Below are 16,777 nucleotides of genomic sequence, written 5' to 3'. Positions count from 1 at the left end.
CCATTGTTCTGCCTAGAATTTCCTGCCCTTTGGGCTGTGTGTTTGAATCATATAAGTGAAGATACCAATACCAAAACAACACCTTTCTTTAACAAATTCCTGTAAGGATTATAAAGATGTTCTTCTCCAAATCTCCTTTTATCTATTTTACAAACTTCTTAACTGCATCAGTGTTTACTTTTCTCTTCGACTCTTAAAGGAGTAGTTAAACATTTTGGGGCTTTCTTGACAAAAGTTCTTCTGACTGTGACTCCATGATTTCACTGTGGTCAACCAAGGACTCGTGCCCACACATAACCTCCTGTGCAAACCACAACTTGTTGGTTACTTTTTGTTGCTTTTCTCATTTTTTAAAACTAATGAGACATAATGTGTTTAATAACAAGCTTGACACAGCTTGGTAGGTGGAATTTCTTACCTTTACCAGAGCTATGCTTTCTGTTTTCACCCATTTCCAATATCCGTGTTAAACTAAGCTAAACCAGATACTGACTAAATTATGCTAATAATGAGCATAGTTCCAAAAATGTCAAACCGTTCCTTTAACTACGGTTTGGGATGAATTAATTGTCGCCAAAATGAAAAGTTATCTGTCTTGCACATGTAAGTACTTCATCCTACAAAGATTCAGTTGCATCAGTCAGCTCATTGGCCCCCTCAGATTCCTCTCTACAAGAATCTTTTACAATTCACAGAACCATAGTTATATCTGTAACCCTCTTATACATTCATAGATTCCCCCAAGGATCTGAGCAGAAAGGTGGAAGATGACACCATCATTTTCACTGATGTACAGACTGGATCTAGTGCTGTGTACCAGTGTAATGTCTCGAACGACTACGGTTACCTCCTGTCCAACGCCTTTGTCAATGTCCTCTGTAAGTTCATTACTCAAGATCCATTTGTATTCGAATACCATTTTCCATTTACATCGATTTCTGGAAGGTAATAACATTGCAATAATTGCTCCTGCTTCACTGCAGCGGAGCCACCCAGAGTGCTGACAGAGGCCAACAAAGTCTACCAGGTCATCACAAATTCAAAAGCCCTAATAGACTGCTCGTCCTTTGGATCACCCATCCCGAAAATTACATGGTGAGTTAATGAACCTTCAACAGAGAGTGTTGAAAGTGTTGTGTTATGTTCCTTCAAAAGCTCAAAGCGGTCGTCTCTGTGCCACAGGTTTAAAGACAGTCGGTCCAGCACCCTAGATGGAGACCCGTACTTCGTGCATGACAACGGGACTTTAGAGATTAATGTGGCTCAAGCCCAAAATAGTGGCAAATACACCTGCGCTGCCAGAAACTCCCTTGGTATTTATGAGAATCACGTCTACCTGGAGGTTAAAGGTGAGACTGTTTCTTTTCTGAAGATCCTGAAATTATTAGAGTGCATACATAAATACTAACACTCAGGGCTGGCCATTACTGTGGGATGTTTGTCCACTGTTTGTTTGAACAGTTTGAAAACTTAAGTGAGCTTCAACAAGCCTAAAAATATGAAAAAACGTGAAATACTTTGTTATCTTGCTTTGCATGTGTATTAAATGCATTACAGTTTAACAAAAACATTGTGCAAAGACATGTAGATACCTTTAACTGTCACATGCAAGTTCAAGAAGCTGTTAAAGTGTAAGTTAAATTTGTTAATCACGAATTTGGCAATTTTATCATTATTTTGGTAGCTTTAAATGAGTATACAGTATGTCAGTCAGTTTTTAACATTTAACACACTAATCATTTCCAGTTGAGCAATTTTTCAAACTTGTAACATAGAATACTGATGAGGCGTCTGTGCTTTGACGATTTAATGTATTATTACGTTTTTACGGTCCCTAACCCCCATCAGAGCCCACTAGAATCGTGAAGCAGCCGGAGTACAAAGTGGTCCAGAGAGGCAGGTCTGTGGTGTTTGAGTGCAAAGTGAAACACGACCCCTCCCTCATCCCCACCATGACCTGGCTCAAAGACGACGGGGAGTTGCCCGATGATGAGAGGTCAGAGGTGTTTAGTGTTTGGAGACGTCTCACTTTCTTTCTTTGTGATTTTGGATCAGATGCTACCAGTCAGTATCTGACCTTAAAAAAAGGTTTCTCAACACGTATTTGCCGTATATCTCTTTGTTGTTCTTGTTTTTGACTTTTTCTTTTTATTACAGATTAATTGTAGACTCTGACAGCCTCACCATCACTGATGTGACAGAGAATGATGCGGGGGTGTACACGTGCATCATGAACACCACTCTGGACAATGACTCAGCCAGCGCTGAGCTCACTGTTGTCGGTATGTAATGCTTCGCAGAAGCTCAATGTCACTGACTCATGAAACAAACTCACAAATTATTAAAATGTAACCTTTCTTCATCTCGGGTCTTCTTAGAAAAGTGCATCTGTTCAATAATGCACACAGCAGATTGCCCTTCAAGGTTAATTGCCTTGTGTGTGAGAGCAGATTTAGTCAGATATCCTGTCAGCAGCATGAATATTTGATCGTTGCCTTCCTGGCGAGCCAGATAATCTTTTTTGTTTTCTTGTGGCGGACTGACCACTAAACTCCCTATTTCACTCCTGTCCTCCTAACTGGCAGAGGGCACGCCAACACCAGCTGTTGTCTACGGTAAAACTGCAGCACACATGAGCACCCAGATGTGCTCTGCTGACATGGGCTTGTGGTATTTGTTGAATGTTTCTGTTTAGTGCAGCATGTTTTGTCCTGAAGATTCTTTTTTTTTTTTTTACAAAATGAAAAGCGCACTGTGCTGCTTGCACAGTGCGCTTTTCATTTTGACTGACCAGCATTGATTTGTTCTGTCTGTAAAGTGTTTTTTCATGACCTTTTTGAAATAAGTTGTATATTTTTACTGGCGGAAACATTTCGGCAAAGGGGGAAGAAATTTTCATTCACGCTCGAATGCAAAGATAATTTGCAAAGCAGACATCTCCTCATCACATCACTTGGCATATTTTCAAATGCACCACTTCCTCATCACTCATTTATTCCAAGCATGCATTTCACTTTATCATTACAGTTCCAAAACATGAGCATCAATTTAGCCTTTCTAGTGAGCCTGAGACTCGATTTCATGCAGAGTGATTATGGAAGACGTTCAAGTTGAGCATCAGTCATTTCATATGCATGATGAACTGCCTGAATTTGTGTGCATGTTTATGTGCATGGACGCCAAATAACATTGTCAAATGGAACATGAAACTAAATAAAGGAGTCACTAAAATGTATGCTTGGTTAAATCAACAAACTTGGCATTTATAATGATTCTACTATCAAAGAAACAATTTAACATAGCCGAGATATCCTCTTCTTTTTTTTTTTTGCTTCATCTTGTCATGGCATGGACTGTTAATACTGTGTAACTCTAAAATGAAGTCAGTGCTGGCAGATATGTTGATGGTGCTGCCTCTGCTGTATTTCTCCCAGAGCGACCTGACCCCCCAACTGACCTCGAGCTGACAGACCAGAAAAAGAGGAGTGTTCAGCTCACTTGGACCCCTGGGGACGAACATAACAGTCCGACTCAGAGTATGTGTGTGTGTTGTTCGGCAGACTTTCTGTGTGGGTGTTATGTGTACATGCACCTTATTGAACCTGTTTGTGCTATTATATTATAAGTATAATAAGTAAGAAGGAGTATCCCTTCAATATTTTATATTTTTTTAATTAAAGTGTAACCTGACTCTCCTGAACAGAAGCTGTAAATATGTGAATGTAATACTTATTCTAGTTATTTATAATCACAATTATCCATTAATGAAATCTAAAAGTCAGTGAAAAAAAATCCCCTCGCCTGTCTTTTGTAAAAAAAAAAAAAAAAAAAAAAAGTATTTTGAGTATCCAACAAACACCAGAGGGCAGTTGTTCCAGACATGCAAATATACCTGCAGACAGTGTATAAACTGATATGTAAAATAATTGTCTTTTTTTTTTTTGTAAATACAGAGTTTCTGATCCAGTATGAAGACTCACTGCACCATCGTGGTCAATGGCATAATCTTACTGAGGTCCCTGGAACCAAGACAACAGTTCACCTCAAGCTGTCACCCCACGCACACTACACCTTCAGAGTTTTGGCTCTCAACGCTGAGGGTTTCAGCCGACCCAGCTTCCCCTCCAGAGTGTACAAGACCGACCCTGCAGGTAAGTCAGCTATCTGACTGTGTAATTTCTGATTACCTCATGTGGAGCTTCGTGTGCAAATGAATTCCACATCTATCAAGTGTTTTATGCATGAATAATCAATTAATCAGCTGTTAAAGTTAAAATAAGATCAGCGATTCCGTCAAGGAAAATCAAAGCGGTTTTGTAATTAAACTCATTAAGTAAGACAGTATAATCATCGGCTTTTGCTAGCGCATAAATCTCAGAAGTAAATCAGCGTGTTGATCTGAGGCACAGGGAATAGTGTTGGGATAATGGTTCGTTTTGTCTTTATGTTTTTCAGCTCCAGACGAGAACCCAACAGGTGTACGGGGATTTGGAACAGAACATAACAATCTTGTAATCTCCTGGACGGTAATAAAGTAGTATGAGGCTAACCACTTTAATCCTGAGGCATCTATTGTAGTCTGGGGAGTAGTGTGATACGCACAAATCTCTCCTCGTACTTTGAAGCACAATTTCTTAATTGTCTGCTCTTATGTTCTTTCTCTTGTTCTTATTTTTTTTTTTATCTCTCTTCATTGTCATTCGCCAAAATATTATACAGCATTGTGTATTATCACTTATTTTCTGCATAAGTAAGAAGTAAGTTGCATTTAAAACTTTACCCTCTGTAGCCGCTGACAGGCTTCCAGTCCAATGGTCCAGGTCTTCACTATAAAGTGATGTGGAGGCAGAAGGCAGTGGACCTGGATTGGACCTCAGTGACCGTGGCCAACAACTCCCAGTTTGTTGTGTCTGGAACACCCACATTTGTTCCATACGAGCTTAAAGTTCAGGCTGTAAACGACCACGGAGCCGGACCAGAGCCTGCTATTGCCCACGGCTACTCAGGAGAGGACTGTGAGTGAGACTGACTCTGTAGACTCTTAAAAGAAAAAAAACTACTGTGCAAGAGCCTGGAGTCATGCATTTGGCTGTGACCTGTAACATTTACTCAATGTGTTTCCTGTCTGTATTTAGCTGTTGTTGTGTTGTGTTCCTTGTTCATTGTACAGTGCCAATAGCAGCTCCAGAAAATGTGCAGGCTGTAGTCCTAAACAGCACTCTTGCAGAGATCCACTGGGATCACGTGCCCGTGAATTTAATACGAGGACATCTCAAAGGATATAAGGTACAGTATGAATTACCACATGCAGCGTAACATGTCCCCCAATCCCACCAACCATAATATATACACTACATAAACATACATGCATTCAGCGTAGATATATTACCTGTGTCTTGTAGGTATATTACTGGAAAAAGCACAGCCTCCACAAACACAACCCTGATCACATGGAGAAGGACATCCTGACCTTCAGCGGGAACCACAGCCACGGCATGCTGCCCGGGCTGCACCCCTTCAGCATCTACTCGTTCAACGTGCGGGTCTATAACGGCAAAGGGGAGGGGCCCGTGAGCCCAACCCAGCAGTTCAAGACACCTGAGGGAGGTAAGAGAGCGAAGGCACACGGTTTTTGTTTATCTGTCTCTTTTTCTTTCTAATATGAGACCTTTTTGCTTAGTAGAGTTTACTTTCCACGTTCATTATCATACAGTATCTGGTGCAACTCTTACAACGGTTGCTAGCAAATTAGCAACCATAAAAGCAACATTTGAAAAGTGGGTTTGCACCAGTTAGCAGTTTTACTTTCTAAAAACGTCTAACTGGTGCAGGTGTCAGGCCTAAATGTCATATTATGTAGCATGTATATATATTATATTGACTATTGATTTATGTGGATTTAGCGTAAAATCACACAATGAGGGAACTTTTTGACCTTTTGCTTTGCCTCGATCCTAAAACTTCACTCAATGTTTCTAATACAGACTTTAAGATTAGGTCACCCTTACAATAATATAAATTTACAACATAATATATTTCGACTCTCCCTAATAGTCTGATATTGATACATTAAATATCTTCTGCAGAGGTTTATTTGAAATCATAAAAATACTCTGCGGGGAATAATATTTTGTCTGTTGCATCTATGAATGTCCGTATATTTCTCAAATTTAACTGCTGAATACATCACCTGCTTCACTGAAAAGTCTGAGTGAAAGGTTTGTGTTCATGGGAAGATGTACATTTCCTCATCACACTTTTGAGTAGATCAATGTGAAAACGTTGCATAAGCATCATTCGCCACAGTGAAGGTCAAACATGTCAAACATCCAAATGAATGAGAAAAAAGCAAAACAAACATCTGACTGGAGGGGGACTGTTTACATTAAGCTTTCTGCATTAAGTAAAAGCCTGACTCACATTTCTTCAGTCATTCGTGTAAAATATCCCTTTGTTGCTTCATGTAAGGTTTCATGATTTGTGTCTTTCTGTAGTGCCGGGGCCTCCCACTTCCCTGGTGGTCACTAACCCAAACCTGGACTCTCTAACCCTTGAGTGGAGTCCTCCTCGTGAACATAACGGACACATCACTGGCTACACCCTCAGATATCAGCCAGGTGAGCCTTTTTATTTTCTAAAACACAACAACAGAGTTTTGCCTAGTGAATGTCACCTTCCTTCATGTAGTTTGTAGTTTTGTATGTCATTCTTTTTCATGTCTTGTTCTGTCATTCTGTTCAGATTATTAGACAGAAAACAGTAAAAGTAAAAGGTTAGCGTAAAAGCATTTTATTTTGCCTAAGTTACAACAACATAAATTAACAAATCAACTTTGGTCACTCTTACCTTCTATTTCTGAACCCTACATCTCTTTGCTCCAAACGTTTCCGTTTCCACCTTCCTCATCATTGACACTCCATCTACGACCCCATCCTCCTCCTCCTCCTCCTACTCCTCCTCATTCTCATCCTCATCCTCATCCTCCTCATCTTCCTCCTCCTCCTCCTCATCTTCCTCATCCTCCTCCTTCCCTTCCTCCTCTTCATATCTCTATTCAACTTACCTCACTGCCCCCAAACCTCCACCCCCATCCCATTATTCTTGTCACCCGTCCTTCACCCCTGTAGTCAATAACTCCAATGAACTGGGCCCAGTGGAGGAGCTGGCCCTGACCGCCAATGAGACCTCAGTCACTTTGCCCCACCTCAAGTACAGCACATACTACAAGTTTTATTTGAATGCCAAAACAGTCACTGGAGCAGGCCCAGCCATTTCTCAGGAAGCTGTCACCATCGTGGACGAAGGTAAGTCATCGAATACAGAATGACCTGAATAATGTTCCTGTTTATTCCACTGGAAACCTGGATGAATATTTAATCAGATTAATATAATATATATACATATATATTATCATTTAAGTCATGGAATCTAAAATTGCCCCTAATTTACAAATCATATGTTTGGTTGGCATTGATGTCCATCCAAAACCAGAAAACTCTCCAGTACACCAGACATTATTCACCAAATGTTTTCAACTATCTTGCCTTTATGGTCATGAATGAAGATGAAAAATTGTTTTTGGTAAAAAAAAAAAAAGAATCCTAAAAAGGTACTTTTAATATTTTAAGTTTATATTTCTTATGTAAATGTATTTATCCATGAGGAGTAAAAACTATTTTTTTTAAATGTATGCTAATGTTTTGTAGTCTCAGTGTACATATTTTTGTGCACTGCAGGAGAGTTGTGTTTTAATTTTGATTGCACTGCCATTGAGCTCAAACTGACTGCTATGCATGCACAGTCAAAGTTAGAAAAACATTTACAGTAAAAAAACATTTGTCTAACTCTGAAATGCTGTTCTTTGTGAAGTAGGGTGTTCTGTTATTTAAATTTACTGCAAAAACAACCCATCCGCTTATTGATTAGCTGACATAAAAGCAAGTGACAACCGCAAATTAGAAAAAAAAAGTCATTTTTTAAAACAAGTTTGCTAAAGATTTGCAGATTGTACCTGCTCAAATGTAACAATTTACTTCTTTTATCTGTTTAATATCATTGTAAATTGAAGAGTTTGTGGTTTTGGAGACCTGCTCAGACAAAGCACGTTGAAGACATGAACTTGGCCTGGGGAAAATTTCTGATGGGCATTTCTTCCACTATTTTATATTTTCAATTCATCAAAAAGTTTACTTGATTAGGAAAATAGTCATTCATTACACCCCTATTGTTGCATCAGATTGGTGTTGTGACTTGTGTATGTGAAATGTTCACTGTACATTATATTGCATAATATTTCATAGCATTTTTATTGATGATTTGTATTTTACATCGCATGATAAACATAAGCTCTTCATACGTGTCCATATTTCGTTACATAAGCGTGTGATCCAGTCACATTGTTACGCAAGATGACTCATACCATTTTGAAACCCCTCTCATCTTATATAATTAGTTTTCACTTTACACAGTGCGACCACATACATGTCTCTGATACCAAAGTGACACAGGTCAGGGGGGGTGGTCAGTCATAATGACCGCTGTCCTGTTGTTTCTCTGTGTCCTGTTTCTGTCTGCAAGCCCTGATATCACAGGTTGACGTAGATGTGGCGTATCGAGGCAATATGCCTGTTTTTACAGATACAGCCATAGCTACATAACCCTCCACAAGCATGCCCTCTTCATCTTTGAGCAGTTTCCACTCGCCTCTGTCAAATTCTGCAACCCACCAAAATGCTCGGCCAAGTTCAAAGCTGGGGAAAGTTCAAAGCCACATAGATAAAGATGCCATGTGACATATGGCTTTTTAAAGCCACGTGATAAAACTGGATGAGTCTTTTCAAAGTGCTCGGCTGCTTTTCTTTCTTTTTCTTTTTTTTTTTATCCCTTACTGTGCCTTTGGCGACTTTGACCCTTTCTTACCTCTTCCATGGTGGCTGCTGGTGATGCTTTCCTGCTGCATGGCAAGGGTTTTCTTGGCATGCCAATGATCCATGTGCTCTGTGTATAACGACTCCTGTGTCTGTGGTGTCTCTGCCGGTGGAAAATGTTTGCGTCTCTGTGTGTCTCGAGTGGGTTGTGCCGTCTTTACCCTTCTTCGTGTTGTTTACAGGGAACACCCAAACCTCTCATCCCATTGCATGGTCTCCTCCTCGCCGTCCACCCCACAAGGGTACAGATTCTGCTGTGATCTCAGTAAACTACATGTCTGATTAGTTTTATGATTAGCTTTGTGTATTCTTCTTTTTGCTGGTATAGTGTCCTGATTTGCAAATGCTATTGTGTAAGACTGTGAGGGTGTAGGTTCAGTCATGCTAAGAGCATGTGATGGGACTATAATTAAAGCAAAGCATTTGTCTGCCAGTTATTGGATTGTTCTTTGATCTACAGACCAATCTTGATGGTTGTCTTTTCTCTTGTGTGCTCAGTGCGGCCTGCGAGTCCTTTCGGAAACGTTAGCTCCTTGGTTGGAGAAGACGGGGCCCTGATCAGTTGGGAGTACTGGGGCCCGGAGAAAAATGTTTATGTAGAATACATTTTAGAAAACAGTAAGCAAAGCAACACACCAGTATTTCTGTCAGCTGCATGCATAGGTGGCAAGAGACTCCTACTTCATTATTGGCCTGCGCAGGTGAATAGAAATATTGGCAGTCAGGCTGATGCTGGCTCCTGCCAACGTAGACCCAGATGTGACAAACAATGCTGTCTGTGATTGGATTTCTAATTACTCTGTGCTGTTATTGACTAGAGCTGCGTGCATTTCCCGTGACAATTTGAATGGAACTCGTATAGACAAACACCATAAAAAGCAGCACAAACATTCTTATTATGCCATTTGAGTTTGACTGAAGTGCTCCCCATTGTTTTTATCCACCTGCAGAGAGGATGAAAAACACTTTGTGGTTGTAGTATGGCTCTCTCACACCTACTGTTTCATGAATTCAATTAGGGACAAACATCATAATAGATCCCAGTAATTTAGAAAAATTTAGTTATCAAAAACATAATCTTGTGATCATCAGTCGCAGCACATTTCATATTTTTTCATTACCACACGTGTGTGTGCGGTGGCCCTGCCAGCTCAACACCAAATTAAACAAAATCAAGTGAAGAAGCCATCTTTGCCAATTTGTCAAAACTTAAACAGCATTCAGAAGACATGACCAAAAGAGTCCACAGCTAAGCTATGTGAGACTGTTGCTCAGGCTCTGAGCTATCAGTGTGTACATGTTCACAATGACGATGCTAGTTCGTTTTGAGTGAATTTGGGTATACACCAAAGTACTTCACAAACTAACCCTTTAATATAATGATGGCGCTGAACGGAAAGTAAGCTGTTGAAAAAACTCGACCTAGTATGGTGCTAGAAAATACATCAGGGGATCAAAGTCAGTGGGTCACATCATGAATGTCTGCACCACATTTCATGGCATACAGTAGATACATACAGTAGATATTGTATTTACATTTTTTTTTATAACCTGGACCAAAGTGGTTGCTCAGGATCCTGCTAGCATGGCTAAAAGTGAGAGAACCCATCCAAATACAGACACTCTGAAGTTTACACAGGACACAATGGAAATGACTGAGCAACACGTTTTTTAGACAACATTATACTGTATATTCTGAGCATCTTTGTGACTTTTCAGTGTGTTGTTTGGTATTTGACATTTCCATTTTGTTCTGTGCAATTTGTAGCTTTTACACACTTAGCTATGTTTTCTCATTCTAAATGCTGCACATATTGTCATATTGGCAAAATGGTCTTCTCAATTTTTGTGTATTTTCTCAAGCTGCAGTGGATTGAGCTTTCAGGACCACCATAATAATTAATTCATAGACTTTATGGATTTTTTTTTTTTAACTACATGAATATTAACTATTGCCTGCAGTGTAATGCCATACCAGTAGGTGTTTTTTTCAGCCATTTCGTTCCCATAATGTCATGATCTCCATGGCCCGTTTGAATATGTGTGCGCTCCCTCAAACATACCTCTCTTGATGAACGTCCCTCCTGCAGGTGAAGGTGAAGAGGAGTGGCAGAAAGAGCTTGTGAATGGCTCTCAGAATGTTATGCTGAAAGACTTAAAGGGGGGCCTCTCCTATAGGGTGCGTTTGGTGGCCAAGGGTCACCACGACCAGTTGCCCCACTGCTCCAAAGAGCTCTTGGTCACGGTCCCAGGTGAGGCACTTCCTGAGTGGTCGCCTCCACCTCGGCCTGGCCGAGCCGGGTCTCAGCACTGTGGCGTGTGTAGCATGTGTTGTAGTTTGTGCCGTTGTGTAATTAGACCCAGTCGAGCATGGGTTTGACAGATGTGTTGTGGTCACTCTGTATGCGAGGCATGCACTGTAGTGATGTAGAAACAGCCAATAGCAGCGTGCATGATTTTATGGTTTAATTTTACCATAATTGATGTCAGTCTTGTAATGTAGATTTGCGAATTACAAAAATCGAATACTCTAACATAGAAGTTCAGTGTGTGATTGGTGTTAGAATATCCAACCTAATATCACCCACAGTAAACCTGCTTGTTTGTGTGTAATTGTGACTGTCTGTATGTGTATCTGTGATTGTGTTTCACTGGATTTCTTGTTTACTACTACGAATGTGGGGTCAAGTCCCTGTTAGTACCAGGGTGGATCAAAGAGTTCAAAGACTGCTCCTGATGTGCGCAAAATATGTGCAGCACCAAGACGTGCATGGAGCACAGGGAAGCAATAACATATTGTCATGTTGAAGAACACAAGTGCCAAACTTCAGATCATTTGTACCGAATGTTTTCCCTCAGACACTTCAAAACATCACGGTGTTGGCAGAAGGTACAAATTCCCTGTTCCCAACCCCATGACTGTCAAAGAAAATCCAACTGGTTGCGAACCTGAACTTCCTTTTTCGTTTCTGGACGATGACGTTCCACCCTTCGGAAATGTGAATGTCACGCAAAACACCTTTCCAGGCTCAATGCTCCATAACCACAAGCTTCCAGAAAACATTTCAAGGGTCTCCGTTGCCAATGTCTATAGTGTAGCGGATTCGATTTATATTCGGGGCACCACTTTCTGTCGAGCAAGTTTTAATTTGAATGGGCTGTATAGGCCTATACAAGTGATCAGTCAACATAGTCTGAACCGTGACTTCTGCATTCAGGGATTTCTTTCAATATCTTCAAGGAAATACACGAAAACAAGTGCTTGGTCTATAAGGATATTTATTGAACAATATTTACACCAAGAATAATCTTTATGAATATATATTGTAGTGTATGGATCATGGATGTGATGAACAGGATTTCTAAAGCTGGGACATCCAGACTTTTTCTGCTGGTCCCGTTGGGTCTTGTTTAGGATCGACGACCAGGTTGCAGTGATGCAACAGCTGTCAGCTTTGGCAGAAAGGATCTTCTGAGCTTTGTCCAGGTTGAGAGATGACTGGACTTATCAAATCCAGTATAAATTATCAAAAATACTTCTTACGAAAGAAAGAAGTAAACAACGGCGTCGTCGGTTACAGGCGATAATTAAACTCAATTAGTTGCAATTAAAAGTAGGCGTTCTTCACTTGGCTTAAAGTTTACTTGGGGTTGATAAAAATATAGCTAAGAATACAAGTTCATTATTCGTCCACCATGACTGAAGTTAAACACTTGTTGATATCAGTTACACAAATACTTAATACAAGTTTATATTGTTAGCCAACATGAGTCACTAAAGACAGGCAGAGAGTCTGAAGATTAACTATATAAGCAGGGCTTATAAACATTAATGATATGTACAAAAATTGTATTAATTTGCATGAGAAACAAACAGAGAATAAAACATTATATGTGCAATATAGTTTCAGCTTGAATACTGAGTTTGCCATTGTGGAATTGTACCATTGTTCCACTATAGGGCAGCAGACATTAGTGGTCTGGATAGTTTCACCTTGTGGGGCTGACGGAAGTGTCAGAGGTCAGCTGGTTCACAGCATGAGACGGAGTCCAACCCGAGCCGAAAAGGAGAGTTTATGTTTGTTTATTCGGCCTGGTGAGTTTTATTACATGAAAGCTTTTTGGAGTTTATCTGTAGACCAGTGGTGTCCTGTGTCGTAAGTTCTTGTGACTTCAGGATGACCTGATGCTTTTTGCTCAAGTTTCAGGTGCATAAAGAATCACCCACCGATGTGCAACTGCTGCTTTTGACAGCGACAAAACTGGGAGTACTTACTTACAAAGATTATAACTTCTCTGTGCACGGTTCACACGCAACACAGGCAGTCTCTAAACTTTTTGATTGACCCTCGTATATTCCAGATTTCTAACTTGTCTAACATGAAAGTGGTCTTCGCCAGTAACAACATGCAATCATGATCTGCTCATGAACTGGATTTTCTAACTAGTAGATACAATATCTGCTAAAACAATGTGTAACCCTGATGCTCCTTGTTTGTTTTAGCTCATAATTACAGATAAGTGTTGTTTTTTTTCCTTGCCACTGGGGAAAAATGGCAAAAGAGTGCCATCATAAATGTTAAGTCTTCCTCTCTTCCTGTGGCCAGCTGTGGCGAGCAGACAGGTGGACATCGCTACTCAGGGATGGTTCATTGGCCTCATGTGTGCCATTGCTCTGCTCATCCTGATCCTTCTCATTATCTGCTTCATCCAGAGAAATAAAGGAGGGAAATACCCTGGTGAGTGGAAGCAGAAACACTACCACACACACACACACACACACACACACACACACACACACACACACACACACACACACACACACACACACACTCTTATATAAACACACACTTTAATGCTTTCAGTTTTGTTTAATAGCATGTTAAGATTTGATTTTTTTTGCCTTTTTGGCTCTCAAAGCATACTAATCAGACAAAGATTTCTATACAGATTCCTACTGCAGTGTATGGCTAGCATAATGATATTCTTTTGTTTCTCATAAGAACGTGTTCTCATTTTAGCGCCAACATTATCTCATTATAACAAAATATTTTTCATTTTATAATGACTGCATACATACATACATTATTTTACTTTCAGAACGCAAGACGAGAAAATGATTGTCTCCTTCGCATCTTTATAAGTTAGCGTGCCTGAATTTTTTTCCTCTTTTTCGCCAGTTAAAGAGAAGGAGGATGCACACACAGACCCAGAGTTCCAGCCCATGAAAGACGATGACTGTACTTTTGGGGAATACAGGTGAGAGAAAGTGCCCTGGACTCTGGCGCCCCCAGAGCCCATTTTACCCATCAACCCTTGCCCTGTGCCCGCTTTTCGCCCAGATCTGCTCTCTCTGGCTGGGCTGGAGCTCTGCTTTCCTTCCCTCTTCTCAACTGTTACAGCTGACCAATAAATACATCTCCAACAACAGAAAGTCATAACACCAAGAGGAAGTGCCCCCGATCTGAACATCCACCTCCGTGAAGCACAACATTTGTTTTTTCTAGCTTCTGGGATGTCCTGGATGCTACCTGAGTTGGACTCTAACGTGTGTGCTTGACATGACATTGTGGTGTCATTTGAGAAGCAGGTTTCTTCAGGTTTAAGGGATTTGGGGTTTTGGATGTTTAAAAATGTCCGGAAAAGATATCTAAGCTACATTCATTTGCAACACATCCTAAACCGACACCAAGCATTGAATCCCATTCCAACTAATAAGCTCTTCATATCCGTTGTATGTACAGTATATACAGTATAGTATTAACACTTTGCCTAGTGTATTGCTACTCACATACATGACCTTGGTAGGATTCAAAGGATCATTCTTGCAAACTTACAGCAGATACCCAGCTATTCTTGTTAGCATCCTCTATCTAGGCTGCTTCTCCAATCGCACGCAGAATAAAGAACAATGAAGCACTTTAATTCTGTATAGCTAGAGTTTTTGAATATTGTTTTTTTACAAGTCAATTTATAAGATGGTCTTGCTTTTATATTTTATATTCCTTTTTGTATCATGTATACATAAATCTGTTCTATGGATTTTATGCTTTAATAAACACATATTGATATATACAGAATATAGATATATAATATGTGATATGCATGGTTTTAAAATCTGATATACTATATGAAATTTTGCTCTGGGCAATAATGTGTTGAATGAAATTATTGTTTATATATAGATATACAGTATATATATGCATATGGATCGAATATGAAATTATCAGCATGTTTGAGGGATGCAATCATCACAGAGTACAAGACCTGGTTAATGCTGTTTATAACAGGCTAGTTGTAGACAAACTAGTACTAAAGGATAAGAATGGTGATATTATACATTTTTATTTTAACTACAAATTCTGTAAAAAGATCAAAACCAACAATATTATAGTCCATCTCTCAGTGATGCCCAAATACTTCAGCTTGTCTGTGGCTCGTTGCTCCAATTTTCTCACTGAATACAGCTTGAAAAAGTTTTTGGAAAAAGTCACTCAAAAGGTAAAGTAAAGTGCATTTGTTGTGGACTACTTTCAGTGGTAGATCACTTGTGCTTGTAGCATTTAATACAGCAGCATGTTATATGTGAGATCAGCTCAATAACAATGCCAATGTGCATTGTAATGAATGAACATGTTGCCCAGTGTAACTTGGTGGCTTGTGAATGTGTTATTAATAGGTTTTAGACGTCGGATGTGCATAACAGAGACGAATAAGCTGGATCAGGCTTTTGCTACACAGACAATACTTGTTAGTGGGATCTGTATAATATTGGTTTTGATCTTCTTGATAGTTAAAAAAAAAAAAAAAATCCAGAATACCACAAATCTACAATATTTCAACTACAAAAGGTCTTCTCATTGGGACATCGACTCAGAAAACACAGCAGGCAAATCACAAGGCAAAGTGTTCAAATATTATGGTGCCTTTGTGAGAGTGTTCTTTATATCCATGCTGTTTCATTGCGCTCAGCTGGAACCTTACAGTATGTCAATAAAGGCAGAACTTAACTCAACTGAGCTGTTCTTGTTTGACTGCAGGGGAGCATACTTTGAAGTTCAAACTGCACCTCCACTGTACACGGCACTAATATAGACATTTAATATCTTCTCAAGTGTGTGCGTAGTGCAATAATGTCTAGGAATGACTGTTTGTGTGGGATCTCAGCTGGATGTCCTCATCCGATCGAAGGGGTGTAGGTCTCAGGAAAGGTAAGGGCGATGATGGTGTGTTGGTGGTGGGATCGAGGGTCATTGTTTTGTAAGTCTAGCATGTGAAAGGGGTCAGTGGATAATGAAGTCACTGTGGAGAAAAATGCTCGCAAGGTTTCACGGCTGTCATCGAGTTTAATATTTGGTCATAAAGCCTTCATCATGTGCAGTGCCTCGACAAATCCTTCAAGTCATCAATCTGCTGCTTAAAATGATTTTTTTATACTGATCAGTATGTCTTCTGTTTAAATTTTCGAACAATTCAGCATTATGATGGCTTTGTGATCATATCTCATTGATGTTCAACTCATTTATGTGGAATGTTTCTGACTATTTGAGATCCAAAGAAAACTTTCTTTGCAGACTTTTTCATGCATTTTGCCAATTTGTGATTAATATCATGCTTGCTTTGGGGGATGTTTGGCTGAAAACCTTGCTTTCTGAGTTTTATTCACGTCATTGCGTTGGATTTCTGTTTTTCATTACAACCTCTGTGTTTTGGGGGGAAATGCCTCTGTCAAACAACACATTTACCACTTCATATTTGGTTTCAGGGGGGAATTTGAACAGGGTATGATTGCTTGAGCTTTATTCCCCTGTTGCCTGATGGAAACCAACTAATCATTCACAGATACCGTT

The 16,777-nt window shown here is 39.8% G+C and overlaps 1 protein-coding gene across 24 annotated transcripts in view; it reads left to right on the top strand.

Moving 5' to 3' along the window:
* The window catches only part of LOC138206390 (neuronal cell adhesion molecule-like), a 77,495-nt gene that overhangs the window by 58,304 nt on the left and 2,414 nt on the right, over positions 1 to 16,777 (top strand). For 7 of the 24 annotated variants that reach the window (XM_069163056.1, XM_069163057.1, XM_069163060.1 and 4 more), the window contains 19 exons: positions 735 to 878; positions 984 to 1,095; positions 1,183 to 1,349; positions 1,849 to 1,996; positions 2,158 to 2,282; positions 2,586 to 2,615; positions 3,435 to 3,536; positions 3,954 to 4,151; positions 4,456 to 4,526; positions 4,790 to 5,015; positions 5,171 to 5,286; positions 5,403 to 5,607; positions 6,495 to 6,617; positions 7,128 to 7,304; positions 9,110 to 9,169; positions 9,426 to 9,545; positions 11,018 to 11,179; positions 13,535 to 13,666; positions 14,108 to 14,186. In XM_069163056.1, the coding sequence (XP_069019157.1) occupies positions 735 to 878; positions 984 to 1,095; positions 1,183 to 1,349; positions 1,849 to 1,996; positions 2,158 to 2,282; positions 2,586 to 2,615; positions 3,435 to 3,536; positions 3,954 to 4,151; positions 4,456 to 4,526; positions 4,790 to 5,015; positions 5,171 to 5,286; positions 5,403 to 5,607; positions 6,495 to 6,617; positions 7,128 to 7,304; positions 9,110 to 9,169; positions 9,426 to 9,545; positions 11,018 to 11,179; positions 13,535 to 13,666; positions 14,108 to 14,186 (2,497 nt within the window). The remainder of the gene's footprint in view (positions 1 to 734; positions 879 to 983; positions 1,096 to 1,182; positions 1,350 to 1,848; positions 1,997 to 2,157; positions 2,283 to 2,585; positions 2,616 to 3,434; positions 3,537 to 3,953; positions 4,152 to 4,455; positions 4,527 to 4,789; positions 5,016 to 5,170; positions 5,287 to 5,402; positions 5,608 to 6,494; positions 6,618 to 7,127; positions 7,305 to 9,109; positions 9,170 to 9,425; positions 9,546 to 11,017; positions 11,180 to 13,534; positions 13,667 to 14,107; positions 14,187 to 16,777) is intronic. The other 17 variants (XM_069163064.1, XM_069163059.1, XM_069163058.1 and 14 more) reach the window with 9 other exon arrangements.

This window comes from Embiotoca jacksoni, unplaced genomic scaffold (genome assembly GCF_022577435.1).
Source record: "Embiotoca jacksoni isolate LCO1_2020_lvr unplaced genomic scaffold, fEmbJac1.0.p SCAF_3, whole genome shotgun sequence".
In the NCBI taxonomy this organism is placed as follows: Eukaryota; Metazoa; Chordata; class Actinopteri; family Embiotocidae; genus Embiotoca; species Embiotoca jacksoni.
Note: the sequence above shows the minus strand (reverse complement) of the source record. Positions and strands in the feature narration are given on the sequence as shown.